This window comes from Vanessa atalanta, chromosome 16 (genome assembly GCF_905147765.1).
Source record: "Vanessa atalanta chromosome 16, ilVanAtal1.2, whole genome shotgun sequence".
Classification (NCBI taxonomy): domain Eukaryota; kingdom Metazoa; phylum Arthropoda; class Insecta; order Lepidoptera; family Nymphalidae; genus Vanessa; species Vanessa atalanta.
Window position 1 is genome coordinate 7,556,878 of NC_061886.1, and position 24,543 is coordinate 7,581,420.

At 30.8% G+C, this 24,543-nt stretch overlaps 5 protein-coding genes across 5 annotated transcripts; 2 read left to right on the forward strand and 3 right to left on the reverse strand.

The window, feature by feature from the left end:
- The first annotated feature begins 294 nt into the window (after positions 1 to 294).
- LOC125070053 (ATP-dependent DNA helicase PIF1) lies at positions 295 to 2,522 on the forward strand. The gene is made up of 3 exons (XM_047679728.1): positions 295 to 1,194; positions 1,268 to 1,431; positions 1,515 to 2,522. Exons 1-3 carry the CDS (start codon positions 441 to 443, stop codon positions 2,508 to 2,510), a joined length of 1,914 nt encoding a protein of 637 aa, XP_047535684.1. The 5' UTR covers positions 295 to 440; the 3' UTR covers positions 2,511 to 2,522.
- A 132-nt stretch (positions 2,523 to 2,654) lies between these two features.
- On the reverse strand, positions 2,655 to 4,722 carry LOC125070054. The gene is made up of 3 exons (XM_047679729.1): positions 4,463 to 4,722; positions 4,196 to 4,382; positions 2,655 to 3,139 (listed from the first exon to the last, which is right to left on the reverse strand). Exons 1-3 carry the CDS (start codon positions 4,537 to 4,539, stop codon positions 2,729 to 2,731), a joined length of 675 nt encoding a protein of 224 aa, XP_047535685.1. The 5' UTR covers positions 4,540 to 4,722; the 3' UTR covers positions 2,655 to 2,728.
- An 803-nt stretch (positions 4,723 to 5,525) lies between these two features.
- Positions 5,526 to 14,082, reverse strand: LOC125069846 (protein brunelleschi). The gene is made up of 17 exons (XM_047679439.1): positions 13,690 to 14,082; positions 13,477 to 13,567; positions 13,130 to 13,357; positions 12,615 to 12,913; positions 12,317 to 12,493; positions 11,603 to 12,238; positions 11,119 to 11,283; positions 10,433 to 10,593; positions 9,095 to 9,332; positions 8,519 to 9,012; positions 8,138 to 8,442; positions 7,974 to 8,055; positions 7,779 to 7,903; positions 7,084 to 7,253; positions 6,772 to 6,969; positions 6,350 to 6,557; positions 5,526 to 5,898 (listed from the first exon to the last, which is right to left on the reverse strand). The coding sequence occupies exons 1-17, from the start codon at positions 13,877 to 13,879 to the stop codon at positions 5,667 to 5,669; spliced, it is 3,999 nt and encodes a 1,332-aa protein (XP_047535395.1). The 5' UTR covers positions 13,880 to 14,082; the 3' UTR covers positions 5,526 to 5,666.
- Positions 14,083 to 14,462: 380 nt separating this feature from the next.
- LOC125069938 (U6 snRNA-associated Sm-like protein LSm7) lies at positions 14,463 to 15,235 on the forward strand. Its single transcript, XM_047679566.1, has 3 exons — positions 14,463 to 14,600; positions 14,684 to 14,861; positions 15,017 to 15,235. The coding sequence occupies exons 1-3, from the start codon at positions 14,571 to 14,573 to the stop codon at positions 15,154 to 15,156; spliced, it is 348 nt and encodes a 115-aa protein (XP_047535522.1). The 5' UTR covers positions 14,463 to 14,570; the 3' UTR covers positions 15,157 to 15,235.
- Positions 15,236 to 15,790: 555 nt separating this feature from the next.
- On the reverse strand, positions 15,791 to 23,602 carry LOC125069936 (chitin deacetylase 1). The gene is made up of 10 exons (XM_047679564.1): positions 23,539 to 23,602; positions 23,355 to 23,427; positions 21,247 to 21,419; positions 20,549 to 20,685; positions 19,308 to 19,433; positions 18,630 to 18,838; positions 18,373 to 18,492; positions 17,820 to 17,977; positions 16,903 to 17,147; positions 15,791 to 16,587 (listed from the first exon to the last, which is right to left on the reverse strand). Exons 1-10 carry the CDS (start codon positions 23,591 to 23,593, stop codon positions 16,309 to 16,311), a joined length of 1,575 nt encoding a protein of 524 aa, XP_047535520.1. The 5' UTR covers positions 23,594 to 23,602; the 3' UTR covers positions 15,791 to 16,308.
- Between the last annotated feature and the right edge of the window lie 941 nt (positions 23,603 to 24,543).

The following is a 24,543-nucleotide window of genomic DNA, read 5'->3' on the forward strand; positions in this document are numbered from 1 at the left end:
TAAGTAAAAATAATATGGTGTTACCATTTTTTTAATGATATTCTTTAAATCACAATTTTGTATTGTTTGTAAAGTCTGAGCTCTCTTCATTTGGTAAGGGGAAATTAATTTTTCATTATTATATACATAAATTATTTATCAACTATGCTTCAATGTTTTATTTAAAGTGTTTTAAGTTAGTTCACTGTTTTTATTTAAAATTAACAAAATTCGCTCTTAAAAAAAAAACTAAAAAGATGTTGTCTCTGACTTATTTTAGATTTATCTGTGGGAAAACGATGTTTTTTAAATATCTGTGGAGACATATGTATTATAGAGTAATGTGTATATGTGTATACGATATGCGCGCGCGCAATTATGGTATCAATGTGGTGTTTTAATTAAAAAATAATGTATTAAAATTATTAATTAGAATTAAATAAGTTATTAATTATACAACAATGGAGTCTGGAGAATCTTTTTTATCATGTGCGGTAACAGTAGAATGGACAACACCACAAGGATCTATAATAAGAAAAGTAAATTATAAGACTGCATCTATTCGTTTAATTCGAAATGAATTTCGCGAAATGTTTATGGAAATATCAAGCGAAAAACAGACTAATATTCGACTAGCACTAAAAAGTATAAATGTTTTTAAAAAGTTTATGGCGGAAGGTAAAGCAAGTATCAAATTTCAAGAAGCAGGATGCACTCTTTTTGTATCAAATGCACCACCAATTAATTTAGTTTCGTTTTTGAGGACAATTTTTGTCAAAATGTCTGGTGACAAGGATCAAACGGCTAATAAGACACCATCCAAACAGACTATGAGAGCTAAGTTATTAAGTGGTAAGGCACAAGCTTTTGAAGATATAAGTCCTATAACAGTAGCAGATATATCTAATGCTAAGAGCAAGATCAGTAAAGCAACAACAACGACTCCTTCTCCGCCTTCTAAAAAGCGAAAATTAGAAGACATCAGCAGAGGTCCTGCACCCAAAAAATTGTACTCTCCATCTCCATTAACAACTACCAGTTCTTTAAATAAAGAACAACAAAGAGTTTTAGAAGCTTGTCTTAGTGGAAAGAATATATTTTTTACTGGATCTGCGGGTACTGGGAAAAGTTTCCTTTTAAAAAGAATAGTTTCTGCCTTACCTCCAGATGTCACAATGCCAACAGCATCTACTGGAGTTGCAGCTTGTCACATAGGTAAATGTATCTGTATTTTATTTTTGTGAAGATAATTTATTAATGATTTTGCACTAATAAGTTTTTCTTTTAGGTGGAACAACTCTCCATGCATTTGCAGGTATTGGTGATGGTAGCGGAACGTTAGAAAAATTGTGTGAAAAAGCAATTAAACTACCATTGGTTGCTCAAAAATGGAGAAAATGCAAGCACCTTATAATAGATGAAATATCAATGGTAGATGGGATGTATTTTGAGGTAATTTTTGTAATATAATAAACATTTAATTTGTTTACTAGATGTCTGAAATACTATAACTTGCCCCTTTTATATAATTACAGAAGTTGGAAGCAGTAGCAAGACATGTTCGAAAGAATGATAAGCCATTTGGGGGTATTCAGCTTATTCTATGCGGAGATTTCTTACAATTGCCTCCAGTAGTAGATAAAGAAAAATTAGCCAAAAGATTTTGCTTTCAAACATCATGCTGGGAAAAATGTGTAGAACTTTGTTTTGAATTAAAAGAAGTCCATAGGCAAAAAGACGAAGAATTTATCTCAATCCTCAATAGTATTAGAATAGGGCGTGTAACAAAAGAGATTAATGAACGCCTTTTACAAACAGCTTCACAAAAAATCGAAAGTGACGGAATTCTCGCTACAAGACTTTGTTCTCATACAAATGACTCCAAAATGATAAATAATTCTAAATTACGAGATTTAGATGGTGAGGAAAAGTTATTTTCCGCACAGGATAGTGATAATGCAACCACACTTCTTGATATGCAGACAGTTGCACCTTCAAAACTACTTCTAAAAGTAGGTGCTCAAGTGATGTTACTTAAGAATATAAATGTAAATGCAGGCTTAGTTAATGGTGCCAGGGGTGTTGTAGTTAGATTTGAGGAAGGTTTGCCTGTTGTTAGATTTAAAAATAAAAAAGAATATACAGCAAGAACAGAGAGATGGTATGTGAAAAATTCCAATGGATCTCTGCTTTGTCGTCGACAAGTACCCTTAAATTTGGCATGGGCATTTTCAATACACAAATCACAAGGCTTGACGTTAGATTGTGTAGAAATGTCTCTTTCTAAAATATTTGAGGCAGGACAGGCATATGTAGCTCTAAGTAGAGCACAAAGCTTAGAGACTCTAAGAGTTTTAGATTTTGATTCTCGTCATGTGTGGGCTAATCCAGATGTTTTAGAATTTTACCAGAGATTTAGACGACGTTTACAGCAAATGGAACTCATTCCCCTTGGAAGGCCTTTAACTGACAAGACAAATAAAAAGAAGACACTTAGACAAATATTGGAAAAGCAGCTGAACAGAAAATGAGACTAATTTTATTTAAGACTGAAAACTGTTTATTCTTCTTTTAACAGAAGATATTAGCTTAAATTTATACATAATTACTTTTTATAATAATTGAAATGGATGTAATCAAGGTTAAATGTGATACATACTAATAAAACTATTCTGTCCAGGTTTTCATTTTAATATATATTGACTTTATTATGAAATTGAGTTATGTTGATTTTGACTACAGTCTAAATCTAACGTGATTCGACAGCAGTAAGAATTTCAATTTGTTCCTCTAAAGTTGCAAGTTTTTCTTGAAGACATTTCACAATATATTTATATGTCTCCATACTTTGATCAACATCTTTCTTTGAAGATTTTGAATCATCCATATTCTTTTGTAAAACCTCGATATGTTTTTTATTCTGAACAATGTGTTCTAACAGTCTATTGTTTAGGTGGTCTTGCTTCTTAATTAAAAGCCAAAGTTGAGCTTCTATTGAGGCATCTGGTCTACATCTTAAATCTTCTGTGATTAAATTATCAAAATTTGCTGGTTCCTTTACCCTTTTCAAGTTATTTTTTATATCAGCTATAAGTTCGGATTGAGTAAGTTTACTCATAATCCTGTCAATTTTATTTTTAGTTGGTGTATTCTCATGATTCTAAAAACAGAACAAAATATTAGTGTCAATCAAGTACATAAAGCATTTTAATGCAATTATTTTTAACCTTTTTAAAAAAATCATGACATGCATTAAAACTTGAATCTTAAATATTTCAGCTCTCAATTTAGTTGATATCCAATGCCTTATCAGAAGATGTTTAAATTTTAAAAAAAAGGTCTTTTACTTATTCAAATATAGATTGCTTATTTGGTACACTTTAAAGCAGAATTTTTTTAATATCATTTGAGAAGGGTAGCCCCATTAATTTAAGAAAATAATTTCATATTTAAGGATTGTAATTTCTAGTATTTCTGAACTATGATGTCATGTATACAAGCATATGCATAACAAGCTGTTTTGAAATTTATATTTAATAACACAATATATATAAATATTGCTTACTGCAAGAAATCATTGATTGCAAAAAGTCAACAAGTTGCTAATACAGAAATTTGTTTGTATCAACACATCTTGGATTTATTTTTTAAAATACTGTATTGTTAATTTAAAAATAATAATTAGTTGAAGTACTGTGTTATTAGTGCAGGTTATTTGAATCAATTATTTTTATCAAAATTAATCTAATACACTTAGAAATTTGGTGCACATAATGAGTTCTTGCAGTAAGCTGATAAAAATGACTGAGATGATAAAATTGATATAAGATATCTACCATAAAATGTAGAAATATATTTTTATTCCAATAACTGACTTAAAATATTTTAAATTACTTATTTAACAAAAGTTTTAAGGACAATATAAATTTGTGTTATAAGCTTATCATTATTTGAATATTTATAATACTTAGAAAGGTAATTTTTAATAGGCTTCATGTTTATACTATTTTAAAAATATGAATAAATGAAGATTATTAATGTTTTTTTTCTTTTCTGCTCTTATTGCTCTTATTATTATATTTGATTGTGTATTATATTCATACTTATTATCTTGAGCCATTAAATAATTCACAGAAGACAAAATAAAAAAATATAATCCACATCAATGACTGTTGATTGAATGATAAAAATGATGAATAAAATAATACAAACTAACCTTTTGTAATTTACTAGTAACTGGAAACAGTGTTGGTACAGCATTATCCTTTAGTTTTTTTTGAGAATCAAAGTATTTATGTTCAAAATGCTTGGAACAAATGCGACTTCTTGACCAATCCAGAAGGGCACATCTGTTTCTCAAAGCATGAAGCCATTTGTTTTTCATTTCAATAGATGTTGGACAACTGCAAAAAAAAGATTATAATAATTATTTAATATATCAAAGATATATATTTATTAATAAAAAGTGGTATGTATAACTTACGGATAAAATAAAACACCAGTTGGCTTATTGAATATCGACATTTTACAGCCTTGTACAGCACAGTGATTCTGAGACATTTTGTTCTTTTATTAGAGAAAATGGTAGCAATAAATAAAATAAATATGAGTCTAGTTCTTAACAATAAATAGTAATATTCTTGCAAATGAAATTACAAAGTTATCGAATATCAGTGCGTATTTATTTTCTAGTAATTGAATAACTGACTTTATGGAGTTTTAATGTTTGTTAAAAGTTGTCAGTTGTCACTTGTCATATCAAATTGTCAAAATACTTCAACTTTTTTCTGGTAGTTATTTTTTTCCGTCTATAAATGGCAACGGAATAACATCATACAGCCTCATCTTCTGAAGTAGTTTTATATTTGAAATCGGTAAGCAGGTCATATTTTATATATGGATTAGACGGACGGACAAATGGGCCATTTGATGGTGAGTTGTCACCTCCATAGACATTGGCGTACGAAAATATATTAACCATGCTTTATATTCGGTATAATATGCTATTCGTTAGATATGAGTTTTGCTTAGCCAGACAAGCTTGTCTTACCAACAAGTACCTAATCACGTCAATAAAACAGAAAAATTCATAATGGCACTTTATTTTTAATAATAATATAAGTATTAAATAATAATAATCAGCCGACTTTTCATAAGACTACGTTGAGGGCTGATGCTAAGGCACGATGATAAGACCGCGTTGCTTGCAATACCATGCGTATTGTTCTTTATATTAATCGTATGATTAATATATATATTTGTATAAATATTTTGAAAATTATAAACCCCGTTAATTATTTTAAAACACGTCTCATTAATCACATCACATCAACATTAATTATAAACACGTTAAGTAATTTTTAAGGGTTAATAACCATCACAACTCAATAAAACTGCTCTACTTTTTCGCGTTTAGCTTGAGGACAAACGGTAATTGCTATTTCGAAATAATACTAGACGTCAAAACTTAATGTTATCGATACATTGTTTCGATGAGCCTATGTAATAACGACTAAAATGAATAAGGTATAGAAATGAACACCAAATGAAATGTTTTGAATAAATAAAAGTTTAATAATCTGTACTTCTTCATAGATTATACATGTTCATAAAGTAATTAAAAGAAACATAAAAAGCATTGCCACATAACATTTTAATAAATATTTTGTTAAAAAAAATGAAAATTTTTAATCAGTAACACTTATTGCTACTGGGGGTATAAATCTCCAAACATGACTAACTTCCCCTGCGCAAGACTGTACAATTGTTTGGTTTACGTCTTTTATAGCTGGAATTTCATCTATTATGGGTTCTGTCGTTGAGCATTGGATATCAATTTTATATTCACCAGGTGTCAAAAACACAACGGTGCACTCGTGGTAAGCTTTTGCTGCTTCTAATAATGTCGTCAGCACTACTCTGAAATATTAAAGAATATTTATAAGACAGACAACTAATACACAATGTAATGTTTATTAAAATAGTACATTTAAAAAACATATTTTTTTTTATTGATGTTGATTTTAGCTCCGATTTGGTCACAAATGGGCTATAGACTTGGCTAGTGGGAAGACCGAAGTAGCAAAGGAGTTTTAAAGACGGGAAGGGGGGCATCGGGTAATCTAATGGCTAAGCGAAATCGACGTGCATTCAATGGATATGGTTAGTACACAACCATGACAATTGGCATATGTGAATATCAGAGAGAACAGAGGCCTAAATGAATTGATGTGAACTCAGAAGGATGATGATGGAATTAAATAATTCTTTAATAATAATATTACAAATATATAATTAAAATTGTCAATCACTATGTGTTTTTTTAATTTATCTTGTTATTTAAATATTGACATAATTGATGTTTACTTACTTGTTATTCCCAGCAGTGGCAACTCTGTTATCTAGCTTGTAATTAAGAACACCATTGTTATAGTCTTGATAGAACTGTACAGAGAGGCATAGCTTATGTAATGGTCGGCTGAGGTGGTTCCAGACTGCTACACCTAATGACAGGCACTCGCCGGCCATGCAATTGTATTCCTCTTGTGGCTTAATACATTGCTTGTTTACGCTTACCTCTAAAAGTGTATAAATGTATATGTGAAAGGTTCAGCCAGTCATATTTTTAATTATGTTCGGTACAAAACTAATGATAACTAATTTTCAATTTTCAAATTGATGTGAACCTTAATTTTTAAACGTTTATTGGTTGTTGTTTTTATTCAGATCTAAATTAAGATTTTTTAAATAAAAAGTCAATATAGTTTTAGCATAGATGAAAAATATGCTTACCCCAATTTAATGGCGACATCCTAACAATATCCATCATTGTTTGAGACAGAGTTATGCCCTTGACTGAAGCGCGACCGGTTATGTTCGACTGCAAAAGGTGCCAACGCAGGTCTACATTCTTAGTTAAATGTTCAGAGCACATAAGTTCGAGACTATTAGTGGATGTTCCAGTGCTTATGGACTTAGGCTCCATAGAATCTGTAATTAATAAATTATGTGCAATTAAGTTTAAGTTACAACAATGCAATAATTTATTTTAAAAATGGTATAGTGAATATGGAAATACTTGAATAAGATTTTTAGTAAACGAACCGTCTTCATTTTTAGGTATTGTAGTAGTGAAGGGGCATCTGTCCAGAGGAACGGGCACTCTGCGCGACTCCTTGCCTTCGATAAGAATATGTTTGGACGGCGTGTAGTGGAAGTCCATTTCTTCATTAGTAAGGTTTGTGATATCCAACACCAAATAAAGTTGACTTGGACTATAAGAGACAAAAAGGTGTTTTACATATAATTATCACACATACAATAAATTTAGTTCATATATTTTTTTAATGGCCAATCCGAGAAAGGTCACGAAGAGTTGGCCATTATTATAGTTTTATTGACTGTTTTTGTAGTAACATAAATGGCGATTGTATACTCCTACTCAATGGTACTAGTAAAACACTCATCGTTTAAAATATTATTAGAGATTTAGTCAATTATATTCTTCACAGTCCGTTCCGCCTACGTACGGATATTTTATCAGTATATGACCCATACAAAATCCCACTTCCCGTTCCCCCCATTTCAAGTTGAAATTTCCTAAAATCCTTTCTTAGTGGGCAATTACGTGGAAAGATTCAAGTCAATTGAATCTTTAACTTTGGAGATTTTTTATGCTATATAAGCGAAAAACCACTGATTTGAATATAATAAAGAAAAATATTGTTAAAAAAACAGTTAGGGATTTTGTTTCTTTTTTTCAATTATTAATTTAAAATAAATTTCAAATTATTACTTACATTTCCGCTGGCAAAACATCCCAATGTGTTATAGAAACACTAGGTAGTAATTCAAGATTCATTTGCAGAGTAGTTTGTCGGCAGTGCATTTCTCTACCGACACCTCCCGAATATCTTATAACAATCTGAAAACAAAACGATATAACGACATATTCTATGTTTAGTTATGTTTTTTTTAAACATTAAAATATTAACCTGTGTTTCTATTTGACGTCCTCGAGATGGTGGCATTATGGAAATCGGAGCAGACCAGCTAGTTGTCTGTGAATTAGATGACCTTAAAAAAAAATTACAGAGATTATACATACTTGTAATTTTATACAACTTCGTTAAAAATATACTTCAAATAATTAAAATACCTGAAACTTCCAGAGGTCCTATTCATAATGAAACCACTACTCAAAGAGTTCTGTGGATTTGAACTGTGCGTGGGTAGAGATGTTTGAGCGTTCGGAATTGGGGACCCAACTCTAGAGGGGTAATTAGAAGTCAAACTATTAGGGAACAAATTCTCTCCCACGCCTCCTAAGTCTAGAAAATCTGCTTCCCCATATAATTTCATAACTATGGTCGCCACATCGCCAGCGTTAATTGGTAATTGGGATTGTATGTCTTCATTTGACCATTGGAATACTTTCGATTGTAGCTGATTATCCATATTCGACTGGAAAAGATGCTTTCATTAGCCTTTAAGATTTTTTAAAAGCTTTGAATAAGCTATATAATAAAAAAAAATGTACCTGAATGGACAATTCCAAGTATTCAATAGGTACATTGCTAGTATTCGTAATAGTTATAGTACATTCAGTACTTTCACCGTTGTACAGGGATATATTAGTAATGTTTCCAGAAATTTCCGGATTCGATATATTAATATTACCCGATAGCGACAAGGTAGTCTCTATTGTAATCGTCGGCAAACTTGGAATGACTTGGATAAGGAAGGATGCGGGAAATTTATGTGGCATTGGCATGTTTTTTAGTCTACAATTAGATTTCACACCCAAAGTATGGGTGGAGTAACCTAATATCTGTAGTTCACCGACTTCTTTAGGTGTCCCGTGTAAGTTGACGGTTGTTGGTGAATCAGGTGGTAGGATTATAGTCTCAGGGATAGATTCGAAGACAACGCCTGATGTTAGGAGACGCATGTTAGATACTTTCAATTCAAAAGGCAAAGGATTTGTCAATTTCATTTGAACTTCACAAATATCGTCCTCAACCCAAAGGTACTCTAAAAAATAATGTTTATTAATCAATAAATTATAATTTTAGAATACGTTTCACTTATTAAACATATAAAATAATAGATGTACCCATTTTTCCTTCATCCTTTTTATTTTTCCTTTCGAGGCTACCAAAATGTATCGGTGTAAATATAAAAGGACCTTGATTAGCTTTACACTTTATAAGATGAGGAGTTCTTGCTGGAGCTAACTGACGTGGATTAAAGTACGAACAACTTGGTACGTGGGTCAGGTTTGCTGGGGGTATTACTTCACCAGTTTCCAGTACTAAGGGTACTGGACCTCCTTCACATTGGGCGGAAAGAGCCTGCAAAAAATCGATAATAGAGTTTTGGTAGGTGAGAATTTCTTTGTTCAATATTTATTAGGATGGTAAAATTATCTGCTAAGCGTAATTCTTCGAATTACGCTTCTATCTATCTTCTATCTTCTAGGGAGTCTCCATTTTGAATTACGCTTTCATGCGAATTTAAACGTTCGAATACAACTTAGATAGTTCTTAACTGGTAGTGTCAGTATAACAATGTGTTAGTATGTCGTGTTGGTGATCTAATAAATAAATAACAGTTCTCTATAACATAAGACTTAACATAAAACATTTCGATGCGTTATTTACTTGTTATAGTATTAGTTTTAGATTGGATCTTAAGAATATAAGAATATACCTGAGAAGGAAGTAACTCTAAACAATATTATTTAAAAAGATTTATCTATCCAATATGTCACTGTAATATTTTATTTGAAATATTAATTGAGAATTCCACAAAATTTCATATCTGTTAAGGCAATAGGCCTCACTAGGATAAGTCACCATCAAGAAAGTGATTCAGGTGAAAGTCCAGTTTTTTATATTTAATCATAACAGTAGAATGGCTGTGAGGAAATGTGCATATCCTCGATGGGCTCATTAAAACTAGTGCGTGTCTGACTATTCCGGTTACATGCGGATATTTAAAATTTAAGCAATATCACGAAAACTTGTGCCACTATACATTATTTTTATTGTAAATATGTTAACATTAATATTGAAGCTTAGAAAAAAATAATAATCAAAGGAAATATTTATATAACATTATATATTAGTATAGTTTTATAGTCAGTTTTATTATTTTGTAAATTTTAATGAATTTACAAGTGAATTTAAATACCGTCGGGTTCCTTCGGAACTCTTTTTATACTCATGCGTTCGAATAAAATAAAAATATATATTTGTAACGAGCAAACCCCGAACGCCTCGCTGAGGAACGTTATCGGTAAATTATACAATATAGATACTATTTAGCTAAAAACCACTGAAACACGTTGAAAACGTTGGTACGAATTTCATGTCAAAACATTCAGCGGTATTTGCGTGACGCGCGATCAAAAAATCCAGCGGTCTTCGATAGATAAACTGTTTTACAGTACCTGCAGCTGTATGGCCAAGTCCCGGTGTTCCTGCCGCGACAGGTGCGGCCACATGGTCTGCAGCAGGAACGTCATGTGTCGGGTGGCGAGCGCGGGGTGACCCATCCGACGAGCGGCCACCACTAGCTCGTGTAATAACTGAATTTGTAACGCAGGCCAACCTGAATATGAGGAAATATTATTTTGGTCGATCATAATTATTATTATTGAAATATATAAGAATAGTTATTTATTATGAAATTAATTAAAAAATTAATTATGTAAAAACCTGTTATTTAACAATTAATCTAAATCAAAATATACTTCATTCAAGTAAGCTTTAACGAGCATTTTTGAATCATCGTTATACAAAACTATATGAAGCTGCCACTGGTTAGGAATGTAGATTTTACCGAGAAGAACCGTTAAGAAAATCAGTACATACTCTTTTCCAACACTTAAAATATAAAGTTATGTTAGTTAACTATAATAACTTGACATATAATTGCTGGACGAAAACTGTTGCAGATATTTAAGTCCATAGTTTTAAACACCACACTACACATGTTTTTAAAATATATAATAGTTTGCTCCGAATGAGATATGGAATCTCTTATATAATAACTCTCGTGTCTGTCCGTTTCAGATTATTTTAATACGCACAAGCAGGTACATCTATTTATTTTCAAAATATTATAATATCTTACCTACTTGATGTTGTATGACATAATTTGGATCAAGACTAAGTTTATGTCCTGGAAAGCTGTGCAACATGAGGTAATAACAGCGTTGCCAATCTGGATTTGGATTGTTCGCACTCACTTGCCTTGTAGCCGCAAGACGTTGGCAAAATGCTGCTTTACGAAGAAAACCTGAAAGTAAAAAGTATGCTTATATTGGTATAGCGAGCCGAGATGAACATGTGCAGGCAATCACCACTGAATTTTTATGTGATTAATTTGTGTTTATAATTCATCTCGTGCCCAGCGATGAAGGAAAACATCGTGGGAAAACCTGCATATGTCTAATTTCAACGAAATTCTGCCACATGTGTATCCACCAATCCGCATTTGAGCAGCGTGATGGAATATGCTCCAAACCTTCTCCTCAAACGGAGAGGAGGCCTTAGCCCAGCAGAGGGAAATTTACAGGCTGTTAAAGTTATATTGGTCTGCCTTATGAGAATCTTACCGATTTCTTTATAAAGTTCAGCAAGGGTATCAAATCTTTGAATCTTCTCTTGCTCGCTCAGAGTTAAATTGATAAATATGACATTCTGTAGAAAACTTGATGCATGTAAGCTGTTATTTTGCTCAACTGCGATTCTAGCAGCTTTAAAACACGCCTCCGTTTCAATGATACCAGCATTCTGATATTTGCTATAGTGTATGATTGCTTTTCTATATTTTTCTGCAATTTCCTCTCCGCCGAGTAAATATTGATTATTAATATGAGACGGAGGCTGTCTCGGAATGGAAGGAAGATCTGGGCTCAAGTAAGACTTTTGACTTTGGTAGTCGATGTCGCTAGATGAAGCTAGAGATTCGGTATCGGCATTATCAGTTTCAGATTGTCTGGAAGAAGTTTCGACACTATCTGATGATGAGGGTGTAAGTTCACTTGGTGGATTTACAGGACTAGACGTTTTGGATGATCGCAATGGAGAAGAATGAAGTTTAAATTTACGGAAGGGGTCTGTATTGGGTTGGTATAAGGATAGAGGCTTTATTTTACTAGGAGAACTTTCTTGTAGACTTGCATTGCGTTGTAAAGGTGTGGGATTTCTTAGATTTGGGTATTGAAGTATAGCAGATGTTGCACAGTGACCTGAAAATTTAGTCATCTTAATAATTTGAATATACATTTGTTAATGTATCTTATATATTAAATAAAGTATATTGCGACCTTCTTTAGCTGCAGCTAACCAAAGCCAATCATTAACAGATTTAAGTATTTCCGCTGAAGAGTGGTACAAACTTAATGCTTCAGCGACAAGACCTGCTTGTAAGGTTAAATCAGCTAAATTTTTGGTGACTCGGCCCATACAACGTTTTTTATTATTTCGCGATTCCATATCAAGCCCTGAAAAATAAGTTTAAGAAATTTTTTAAAGTAAATTTCTGGTGATTCACTGATGAAAATAATTTTATTATTATAATATTAGACTATGTTATTAAATAAAAATATAAAACATTTAACTCACCTACGAAATCTCTTTTCTCAAATGGAGCCAACAAAAGAGAAACCTTTTCCAATTTCTCCCTTGATCTCTCCAACCGTTTTGATTCAACAACCCAAAATAGTGAATTAATAAGATCAGCAACATGCTGTTCAAGATCCGGTACTGCGTCATTCTCTCCATAAAACAGTGCATGGGTTTTAAAGTTAGATGGTGTTGTGAAATTATCTTCTTGTACTGAATATGATGCATTGGAAGATATAGATCTCGGAAAACTCTCAGTTGAAGAAAGACTATCCGCTTGATCACTTGGAAGTGATATTCTACAAAATTATTTTAAGATTTTTACTTTTTGAAATTTTTTTTAATTTTCTAAATAAAAATATTTTTCTTCAATTATAAGATAATTAAAGCCTAAAGAAATAATTTAACTGCCTTCATTGCTATTAAATGCTCTATACTCTCTACACTTATTTATTTTATAAATGTATAAATTATTTTTTTAATTAAATTACTTCTAATTTAAAAATACTTCATACTTATCACTTAAACTGGTTCTTTCTTTCAGTTTATCATCATCATAAGTGTTGTAAGTCTCGGGTTCTTGTTGTGGTTTCTTCAAATTACTGCCAGGGCCAAACATGAATGCCCGAGAATCATATAGAGTATTAGAATATTTAACCTTCAAAGACTCATGAACTCTACATACTTCATTTAGTTCTATCTGATTTGTAAACTTACTAAGAGTTATTAAGCCTAGCAGTCTCCTATAATAAGAACAATGTATTATTGAACAATTGTACACAACTGAAGCAAATTATGAAATTCCAATAGCAGGGCATTCCTTACTTTGTCTGCTATTGGAATATAGTATACAATATTTTACCTATGCGTTTGGAAATCTCCCCAATCATTATTTTCAACTGGATAGTCTCGGACATATCTAACCCAAATATCTCTTACCTGTCCGGAAGAATCTGGGAACATAATTCAAACTATTAGCATTACTCACTCATGTGTTCTATATTATAGATTTGAGTATGCAAATAAGAGATTCAAATGTATAAAAACGAAAAAAGGTTTTATGGCCAAAACTAACCCGTGACTTTGATATTATTGACGCGTTGTATCCGCTCCCAGAGTTTATTGAAGTTTTTCAATACGCCCCCAATACCTTTAACGAGTACCAGCACACAGGCATGGTGCTGTGCGTGCTGCGCGTAGTCTGGGTGCGACATCACAGACTCTCCGGGCGCGTGAGACAATATGTAGCTCACTGATGAGCGCATTGATACCTCATTTGATAATATTCAATGAAGGAGACTACCATTAACAAATGTATTCGCCATTTAACTGCAGTTAGGCCAATTGAAAACTTAAAAATAAATAAAAGAGTATTAAAAGGGTTTTAACGCTTATATTAGAATGCTTGAAATAATACTCTATTACTACAACTATGCTAACATAATTGAAAATTATGTTTGTTGTGAATTGTGACGTGAAAACATAAGAATTTAGACAGACAGATTACTGTCAGTGATAGAGACTAGTCACTAGACTGCTATAGAGTGATATGATAAAAATTATAATCATCCAGAGAACATGATATTAATTTAGAAATTATATTATCACAAATTTCTTTTAATAATATCTTTAAATAAAAAAAATACTAAATACTTGTACTGATTGTATGTAAATATTTTTTTAAAAAATATATTGGACTAGTCAATTAAAAAATTAGAAATAGTATTATAGTATTATTTAAATGATATTGGCATAGAATATAACTTAAATACTTTGTCTTAAATTTTTGTATGCCAAGCATATTAAGCTTATTATATTATATACACTGTAATTACAATTTATACATTTTCAGTGTCATGTGTCAACACTCAACTGCCAATAATATAACCTTTTAATAAAACACAAAATACAAATTCTGTTTAAGTTTAAAACAGTAATTGTATTATACTTTACAACATGGCTTCAAAAGATAATGATAAGAATAAGGTAAGCTAATCTTAGTAGTTATATATTATACACTTTGCATTATTTTATTTAAATTTGTTTTGATACTTTTCCGGTATTTTAAGGGAGCACAAGGCGACAATAAAGAAAAACGGAGAAAAGAATCAATATTAGATTTAAGCAAGTATTTAGAGAAAAGTATACGCGTAAAGTTTGCTGGTGGGCGAGAAGCTGCAGGAATATTGAAAGGATATGATCCACTTTTAAATTTGGTTTTAGATAACACTACAGAATTTCTTAGAGGTTTGTTAATCGCTTATTACTTTTCGTTTTATCCAAGCCAAAGCCTAGCTATACGTAACATATTGCTACTAATTACAATTAAGATGCCAATAATATAATTTTTCTGGCAGATTCAAATAAAAATTAATTAACCATAATGTATCATTATATTACAGATCCCGATGATCCTTACAAGTTGTTAGACGATACAAGAGCACTAGGACTTGTTGTTTGTAGAGGAACATCTGTTGTGTTAATTTGTCCCATGGATGGAATGGAAGCAATTCCAAATCCTTTCATTACTCAGGAAGGATGATATATATATTATTTTCTGTAATAGTAACTAGATAATAAGTGCATTTTTGTAAGTTAATTAAAAATAAGTTTTTTAATTTTGTTGTTTGTTTTTTCAAGTGTGTTGTAAATTGATTTGATGAATATTTTTACTTAGAAATAAGGGGTTAAAAGAAACAGATATGTCATTCTATGTTTGTTAATGTAACCATAGATAATACACTATATTAGAAATGTAACATTATGATTAGCCAATCCCCAATCTCAAATTAAATTTGGAAAGGTGTTTTTTTTTTCAATATTTAATAATATACTTTTCAAAGTAATTTAGTGTAAAAATGAATATGAATTAAAAATAATCAAAGATTATAACTATGAATCGAAATTAGATTTTTTTAATATTTGGTTATATTCTGTTGTCATTGTAACTAGAGACAAATTTTAAAAACCTATAAAATTAACAGAAGAAAGTTAGCTATTGTGTAGTTTCCATTAAATAGTAATAATATGTTAAATCAAAAACAACAAAACCTTAATAAGTGGATAAAATAAAATATTTTTTTTTTTGGTTAAATAAAACATTTAATTAGGTTTGACAAATCAGAACAGTAACATAATCTGTTGCTTTTCTAATTTCAACATCACAGTTAGTCCAGGTAAAGATTGGTAACACTACTTAAAACCATAGAAATAAATTAAGATATATAAACTAAACTACATTTCACTCCAATAACTAATACAATCTTTAATGGCATCGAACTCAAAATTCAAATACACTTGACACAGTAGTCTCTCTTTTAAATACAAGCCCTTTTATTTAATTTACTACACACATAATTTTAACGGAAGTAATGCTTTCGATACTTGCATACAAGAGGAAAAAAATATGTAGATATTTTATACATAAATATGTACAATATTAATAATTATAATTTTCAGATATTTAAAATTTCATACTAATTTTAAATATCTGAAAATTATAAAACTTAATCAATAAACAATTTTATCTGTCAACATAGAAACATGATTTTTGATGTCTTGTTTGAATGCAGTAGATGCCGTTTTCGATAATATTGTTATTGCGCGTCTTATATTAAGAATTTACTACATTAAAAGATTTACAAACCTTAAATATAATTGGTAACTTTCATATTTGTCTATTGTTTTAGATTTGTTACTCGAAACCAAATTCGTTTCTTATCCATGGATAAGATTTTGGACAATCCATACACGTGATCATGTACTTGTCATGTTCTAATACTTTCGAGGGTAGTTTACAAGTCTTCGGTTTGTTACATGCAATTTCTATATCTTCGAAGTGGCGGTTATTACACTGCCAAGGTTGGAACTTCTTGAGTTGCAGCACAGGTGTCGGTCGTTTGATCCAATCGATTACTTCACGATATGTTACAAAATATACATCTGGAAGTTTTAGCAGCTCATCTATGAATTTCTGTGGAATAAAAATACAAATAATCTAAATTCTATGTTTATAGTTCTATATTACAATAACTTTTTCCCTTGTGATTCGTAGAGTTTATTTATTTATTCTATAACTTTAACATGCTACCAAACGCAAAAAGCTTTATTTTTTTTTAAATCAGACTAGTAGGTATTTTGTTGAGTACATTCAAAGGAACAAATTCATTCAGCTTTATAATATTAAGTAGGTACAAAATATAGAAACATTAATAATATTATAATTTACTATAAAACTTTACAAAATGTATATTTTGAATATTCCTATCAGTTTATATTCTTGTATTACCTTTAAAGCAGCCAAGTAGTCATTGTTCTTCAACCACGAGGAATTTAAATGTATACCAAATGGAGCTCGATTTTTCAAATAATGCCTTTTAAAGTTGTTCAACAATATGTTGTAAACATCATCACCGTTGAGATTGGACGGACAGTACTCCAATGTTGCGCACGTATGGTCACCATTGACAAGAGGATTGATGACCATTTCCCACAGACCTGCGTAGCTTCTAGTCGGACAATATTGATTGTTACCTAAAATAATACATAAATATTATAACTGAAAAATATCACACACAATTGTGTACAAAGTCAGTTTTGCAAACCTTTACCACTGCCTATTAAAAAAAAAACTTTATTTCCGGTTTCCGTTTTTACTGTGTATGCTGATGGAAAGTTTATAAAAGGCACACAGATTTAAAACCGAATAGTGCTTCCTTTTTTCATCAAATTGCAAAACTTTTACCTTAATTTGAAATTTGGTGCATATGTTAAAGATTTTATAAAGAATCACTTAAGGTAGAAGTTGATTTTAAAGTATTTTTTTTGTACAAAAATTCATAGTGTTATTTAAGTAACAGGTTGGTTGTATTGAGACTCATAATTGAATTTGATTGAAACATTACATCGTTATAAAGGAATCTTCGCGAACAATAATGATTGCCAAGATTTTACATAATATTTCACACGCGCTAGTTGTCGGTTATAGAACCTTATTTCTTCTCTTTGATTATATCTAATAATAAATATTAGCAAACAATCAACGTGCTACGTTTGTTTTTATTGCTGGCTCTAATGTGATGTAGTTAGTTTATTGAAGTTTGGTGAAACAGCTGAGGTAAACATAAGTGGCCATCTTTTTAACGCTTGGCCAATTTACCGTTCCCTTTGGTCATGGCGGCACAGACGATTATTATGATTTATTACCTGTACAACGATGAGGCATTTTATAGTCTAAAGTATATGGCCAATATGGTGGGTCAGCTAACGGTGCCACCACTGTCGCGTCGTATACGAAGCCGAACTCCTGCATCATTAGGAACTGCCTGTTCCAACCGACGGACAAGTATGGGACTCGCATTCCTCTGTAATGTTAAATAGGTATTAGTAGCAGTTTTCAAATTAATAAGGCATCACTGAGTCGTGATGGACCAGTGGTTAGAGGACGGTCCGAACGCTATTCCGGGCGAACGTTGGCGAAGGCGACTTGTCGACGGCTGCTTCCGTACATGCAAAACGATCACGCATGCTCTTCGATTCATGACGAATACGGCCATCACAGTGGATTCAGAGGGTAAGAATTTTAGTCCAGCACATTTGGAACATCTACAGTCGGTTATTTTGCTATTTATTTAATAAACAACAGTGTATTATTTTACGCATTATATAAAATACTATATTTTCTACAAGGAATTATAGCAGTAAGAAATAATTATGAGTGAGATACGAAATTATAAATTATTTAATAAAGAATAGAAACCTAAAATCCTCCATCCAAACTCTTCCAAATCTATTGATTATGTTTGCTTGTCCAACCATTTCGTCGAACCAATCTTCAACTGTAGCATTTTTGGACCACCATTCCTCTGGACCACGATGCCTAAAATTAAATACAAAAAATAATTTATACTACAAATTACTTACATAGTGGCTAGACTCAGAATAAGATGCGATATGAAATTATGTACTTTGGCTTACAAACACAAAAATTTGAAATTAAATGATATAAAAACATACGTAATAGAATGGACGGCAATTTCATGACCATCGTTCCATAGTTTTTGTACGTGTCGATAATTAGTGTACGGATGTGATATAAAGAATGTTGCCTTAATATGGCAACCGTTAGGATTCGTGCGTTCAGGTGTGAAAAGATGTCTCGTATAAATATCCCAGTTTTCATGGTTTACAGCGCCGTCGAATGTGAGAGTGATCATTTGTGGTGTCTGAAATCATATTTACAATTTATTGGACGTCCATATGACTTAAAATTAACATATTATGGGAAAAATCCACCAATTACGAAGTTGTTTAAAATTTAAAATTGACACTAGATGACTAGATCAAAAGCAGTTACATTCATATTTAATACACAGTTATATTAGGTATAAAATATTTCAAACTAGTAGTTGTTGTAAGGTTATTGTTTATTATCAATTACAATACCAATAATAAGTATACAAGAACACGATTATTTTATTGTGAATGAATTGTTTAATTTAAGAAGGTGAAGGTATAGAAGGTGAATGTACTACAATTGTATGTTGACTAATTTCCACATTATATAATAAAAAGTGATATAAGTATTGTATTAGATATTTAAAAAAATTATAGGTCAAGTGTACAGTAGCCTTGTTATCAAAGGCAAATTAATCAAATTGACAACGGGTTCACTCTGATAAGATTTTTGGATACCTGGCTCGAGACGAGGTTATTCGGTGTTTGATTTCCATTCTTCGTGCAAAAGCATTCAGGCAAAAGACACATCCCTGTGTTGCACGGGGCAGCAGCGTTAGGATCGTAGGTGACATCGCACCAACCCTAGCACAGTGTAAAATTTTAATACGAACTGAGAGTCCATGAAAACTACTTGAATAAATTAGTAATAATTATTATTTATTATTTTCACAATGTTGCAGATTCTTTCTACTTCCTACATATTTAAGCAAAGAGGTCATAATGTGACGCTGTGCAGTAAATTACTATAACTAACTGGCTAAATTGCCAAAAGATATGAAAATTTCGCAGTTAGTGAAAGTAAATGAAGATATGCGCTATCTGTTATAAAATTTATTGTTTTAGATGTTGCAAGTTACGGTGACGACGAAATCCCATTGTCATAATTTCTGTTTCAGAATTAATCGTAGGTACCTAAATAATGTAAAATGCTTACTTAAAATTGACTGGACTAAACTAAAATTATAATTGACAAGTAGCAAATTATCGTAAATATTACTTTTTGGCATAATTTTTTGTGGTTAGGCCAATAAAACAGTTGCTTGCACGGGTCTTTGAGGGTTTCATATATTTATTTAAAATGTATATTATGAGATCAAAAATTGTATATTAAGAAAACATTTTACAGATAACCATATCAAAAACGTTATTGTGATAGTTATAATTTATCAGATACCTACTAGTAAAGTAAGTAGGTACTCTTAACTTTTATGGTGTTTACTACAATTACCGAAACTTACAACAAGAAATATATACTTTATGCAATACTCATAAATAATGAAAGTAATCATTTGTTTTATTGAAAACCATTAAGCTATATTGTAACTCCATTTTATTTCTTTATTAAACCGAAATTTACTCTGGTGTACAAATGTCAATTATTTTATGTAGATATGACTTTATTTCACTGGTTTTATCCAGGAAATAATAATGATAAGTAAATTTAACGCTTATTAAACATTTTTTTTTAATTTTGATTATTTACTTATACATCGTGTCTACTTCTTATATAATTGTCTATTTTTTACAATCCTATGCTTGAAGAAATCTCTGTAAGAGGTAAGCATTGGTTTAATATAATTAGATCTCTTATGATATTTTTCGCAAATGTTTTATTTCTTCTAAATAATAAATAAAGAATAAAATATAAATAGCCAATGATTATATTTTTTATGTTTTTTTTTTAAGTATTTTGGTACCTCATCGGAAGAATCTTCGCAGTCTAGAGCGCCATCGCAGAAATATTCAGCGGGGACACAAGTATCGTCAGAACAACCCAGATGAGTCTCGTTAGCGCATTTTGCATTTTCCAACTGCGGTTTTGGTACCAGCGTTTCTAGAAATATTGTCAAAAATTTGTTGTTCAACTTTGATATAAAAAAAATTACTTGTGAAAAATTGCAATATTTTTATTTAAAAAAAAATCTGTTATGACAAGTTTGTCCGCTTTCTTGTTTCAAATGTCAATTTAAGTTGATACGAAATTAAACTGAGCAATCATTACCGAAATGAATTGTGCAACCATTATTGACATTTTCGCTTTCTCTTTGCACAGTAACTATACGGTATATTTTTGTTTCCGGTTATCAGATATTACCTTTAATATCTGATATAAATAAATTCTACATTTTTAATGTAAGTTTTCAGTAGTTAAATTATTTGCCTATTGATATTTACGAAAATACTTTTTAAGTTACCATAAATTTACCATTTGATTATTTTATGTGTGTGTGTATGTGTGTGTATTTTTCGTGCATAACAGCAACATATGGAAAAATTACATGACTTTTTTAATCATACGTCTCTTATTCCAATTATTAAATTTAAAAATCAAGATCAATGAAACGTATGTTTGTTGTGTATTTGTTATTTATTTTGAAATAAAATGGAAAATTACCTGTTGTAAGATCACAGTTGTGAACATTCTGTGGCATATCGCATAGCTGTCGGTTGACATCGAAGAGTAGGCCTTTAGAACATTGGAAGTCGAACACGTCGCCTTCTAAGCAAAGATAGTAACGGGAACACTCGTCGCCCGTCCACATTACATCTTCCGTTCGGTCAGGATTCCTTTTAAATATATTCGTAGTATATAGAATAGTTATGAGTAAAACTTAAATCTCGTCGTCGTTACATATTGAGCTTTCATTATCATATAGACAATAAACGAAATATATTATTACTACCTCCTATATATATATATATATTGTCCTCGGCTTCGCCCGCATTCGAGCAGGGTAGAAGATTAAATATCCTATGTCTTTTTATGTACCTCTGACAGGGTTTATACAAATTTCATGATGATCGGTTAAGACGTGAAAGCGAAACAAATAAACAAACTTACAATTTACAATATTAGTTAGGAAATACAACAGGATGTATAGAATAGTGGATCTATCTATAAAATTGGATCAGTTAAACAATCCTTTGTCTTTTTTCGAATGTCAAATGAATGGTATGTATATTATAATCCTTATAAACATTAAACCGTTGACACGAATTATATATGTTTCGTTTTTAATTATTGTATGTAAATTGTTAATTAATGAAATGGACAGAAAAACAAGTGGTCCAGAGAGACCTGTTCTTAACAGAAATTATGATTTAGACGTAACGGTGGCGATTCAATAACAGCGAAAGTGAATTTCTCAAGACGCGGCAGGAAATGATAATAACTTGAAATACGATACGGTAGCAGCTGTCAAGGTTGGCGAAAGTGCTGCTGGGTCAATGTCCTGCTGCGTTATATGTGCTGAATAGGAAAATTATGTTAGAACACTTTGCATTGTCGTGCGTTAATCATTTTGCGTGACTGCGTTTACCGCATTTGCGGAACTTATTAGTTAGTCAGTTTTTGTTCTCCTTGCTTTGTTTTGCTTATTCTATGGAATAAAACTTTTTCCTTTGTTATTTTAAAATAAATCAATTTATCTAATAAGCTATATTTGAATATAAACCTTAGCGATAATTTCTGAGTCATTTATAATTTATATTCTTTTTCTGTGAAATTACGATTAAGTTTGCAACGTTTAAATTTTTATTTTTAATAAGCTTTATGAACGTTAATAAATAATTTGTCAAATGATTTCTATGTTTGACTTTTGAAATAAATTTTTTTTGAAAAGGTAAACGTATGAAAGTTAAAGTATGTTGGCGTAAGATTAACAACTTTTAGGTTATTTGTTAAAAAATAATTTTATCACTTTAGGCATTCTTTAGTTAGATAAGATTTGTCAACTAACATTGCAAGCTAATGTTACTTTGTATGTAACTCGCTAATCAGCTTTCTTAATAGAAATGTAAAAGAAGTTTTAGTTTCACTAGGTTTTGTGACGCCTATACCGGTCAACAAAAATACTTAATATATACCTATCTTTCTGTCGAGAGGAAGGTATACCTATACGAAAACTACACAAAAAATATTTCTTTATTTGTACGAAGATCCTTCCTTATACAAAACTTATTTTTGTGAAGACAAGAATGTTATAATCGTATACATACAGTAAAGTGTTTTATTACATTTTCAAGAAAAATAATAAAAAAACAAGCATATCTACGAAATTTTCTATTTAACTATCTAAAATGACCAAAAAAATACTAAAGATAATAAACGAAAGTTAAATTGTATATATCTGATATGTTTCAAAAAGTGTACTAGGATAGATAGATAGCAAATAAAATCTGTAAGCTAGGGATTTACTATCCATATGACGAAATGCGTACAGCCTTAAAAAATAATATGTAATTGAACTATACCTAAAAAATAAGGATTTCATAAATAAGTTTTTATTTTAATAAAAATAAATATTAAAAATTAAAAAGCTTTTTAAGTGATTGAACAAAAATATAAATAAATAATAATATTCCACGCAGACATTTTTTATATTATTTTGAGTATTACCTTATTTATAATTAATGGATGTAATGTAATGATGTTATTTACAGTGTATTTAATGTTTAAAATCACTAAAAATAGGGGGTTAATATAGTATCATGATAACAAACCTGTAAAAACGTCCTGTTTCATGACACTTCACATCAGGAAAGCTTCTTTTGTTTACGTGTTTTCCATCTATGCCTGAAATAATATTCACATTTTTACACAGTTCACCAAACTTATTATTTTTAATTAATTTATACTAAATATTTATCCAATATATTAAAGTTTATATGTATAACATTTTTTTACCTATAAATATAAATGTGACGGTTAACACATTATAAATATGTGAAAGGCGAGCCATGTTGCGAGCTCAGACACCATTTGAGAACTGAATCGTGGTCTTCAAATAACATCACTTTCTTCAGATATTATATAGTAAGAGTACAAAAGGTAAAAGTAATAATTGTATCGCAGGTCATCTTCATTTAATGGTATTTTTTTAAAACATTTATACTATTTACTCATCTACGTATTTAAATATTATTTTATTGAATTTTTAGTACGAGTGCAATCTTTATTCTTTCACTATTTTAACCGTATGTTAAAAATATATTAGGCATGCTATACTAGTATATGCATACTAAAATATAAAACAAGGGTGTTTTCGGTTTTAAATGTAGGATTTATTTGCTGAATATATTTTACTTTCCTTCTTGGTTTAGTAGCTAGTTTAAAAGCCCAGAATCGAAGGATTGGCTTAAATACTAATTAAAACTTATTGGATTTAGTAGATATCTGTAGCAACCCGGAAGTAACCCAAGCACACCTGATGATGTCTCAACGGTAAGTGAGAGTGAGTGAGAGTGAGGTAAAACAGATTTAATATATACCTAGCTGTTTTAGGTACACAGATGTCTACTAACATAGCCACGTGCTAGAATCGTTTGGAAATAGCCTCCTTAGCCGGAATCGGTTAAGAAGACTTCATCATTATCAGTTTGTGATCGGGTACTTTTCTAAAACCATTATTGGTTAATCATTTTCATACATTTTGACTTATCTTAATAAGGCTTGGAATGTATTACATTATTCTTTTTGCTATACAATACTATAGGTCGGTGGATACACTTGCAGTTGTGTTCGCGGCGTTTTTTTTATCAGTGTCAATGAGATGAATGTAAAAACAAACAAACCAAACAAAAACTTAGTGGTCACTGGTACTTGCTCAGATTTAACCCGTAATCTTAGGTTAAAATCTATGTAGATATTTTATTTTTCGTTGAAGTTTGTAGTAGATAACCTGAGCGTAAA

What these genes read in the sequence shown, in the direction of transcription:
- LOC125069938 (XM_047679566.1), top strand. Translation starts at nt 14,571, where the DNA reads ATGGCTTCAAAAGATAATGATAAGAATAAG. An exon ending in AAGATAATGATAAGAATAAG is followed by an intron (nt 14,601 to 14,683) that starts GTAAGCTAATCT and finishes CGGTATTTTAAG; the next exon opens with GGAGCACAAGGCGACAATAA. An exon ending in CACTACAGAATTTCTTAGAG is followed by an intron (nt 14,862 to 15,016) that starts GTTTGTTAATCG and finishes ATTATATTACAG; the next exon opens with ATCCCGATGATCCTTACAAG.
- LOC125069846 (XM_047679439.1), bottom strand. Translation starts at nt 13,879, where the DNA reads ATGCGCTCATCAGTGAGCTACATATTGTCTCACGCGCCCGGAGAGTCT. An exon ending in ACTTGGCCATACAGCTGCAG is followed by an intron (nt 9,333 to 10,432) that starts GTACTGTAAAAC and finishes GATTTTTTGCAG; the next exon opens with GCTCTTTCCGCCCAATGTGA. An exon ending in AATACCTAAAAATGAAGACG is followed by an intron (nt 6,970 to 7,083) that starts GTTCGTTTACTA and finishes TATTAATTACAG; the next exon opens with ATTCTATGGAGCCTAAGTCC.
- LOC125070053 (XM_047679728.1), top strand. Translation starts at nt 441, where the DNA reads ATGGAGTCTGGAGAATCTTTTTTATCATGTGCGGTAACAGTAGAATGG. An exon ending in AGTTGCAGCTTGTCACATAG is followed by an intron (nt 1,195 to 1,267) that starts GTAAATGTATCT and finishes TTTTTCTTTTAG; the next exon opens with GTGGAACAACTCTCCATGCA. An exon ending in TAGATGGGATGTATTTTGAG is followed by an intron (nt 1,432 to 1,514) that starts GTAATTTTTGTA and finishes ATATAATTACAG; the next exon opens with AAGTTGGAAGCAGTAGCAAG.
- LOC125069936 (XM_047679564.1), bottom strand. Translation starts at nt 23,593, where the DNA reads ATGGCTCGCCTTTCACATATTTATAATGTGTTAACCGTCACATTTATA. An exon ending in GCGAAGATTCTTCCGATGAG is followed by an intron (nt 19,434 to 20,548) that starts GTACCAAAATAC and finishes ACACTGTGCTAG; the next exon opens with GGTTGGTGCGATGTCACCTA. An exon ending in ATTGCCGTCCATTCTATTAC is followed by an intron (nt 18,493 to 18,629) that starts GTATGTTTTTAT and finishes ATTTAATTTTAG; the next exon opens with GCATCGTGGTCCAGAGGAAT.
- LOC125070054 (XM_047679729.1), bottom strand. Translation starts at nt 4,539, where the DNA reads ATGTCTCAGAATCACTGTGCTGTACAAGGCTGTAAAATGTCGATATTC. An exon ending in ACTGGTGTTTTATTTTATCC is followed by an intron (nt 4,383 to 4,462) that starts GTAAGTTATACA and finishes TTTTTTTTGCAG; the next exon opens with TTGTCCAACATCTATTGAAA. An exon ending in TTACTAGTAAATTACAAAAG is followed by an intron (nt 3,140 to 4,195) that starts GTTAGTTTGTAT and finishes TTCTGTTTTTAG; the next exon opens with AATCATGAGAATACACCAAC.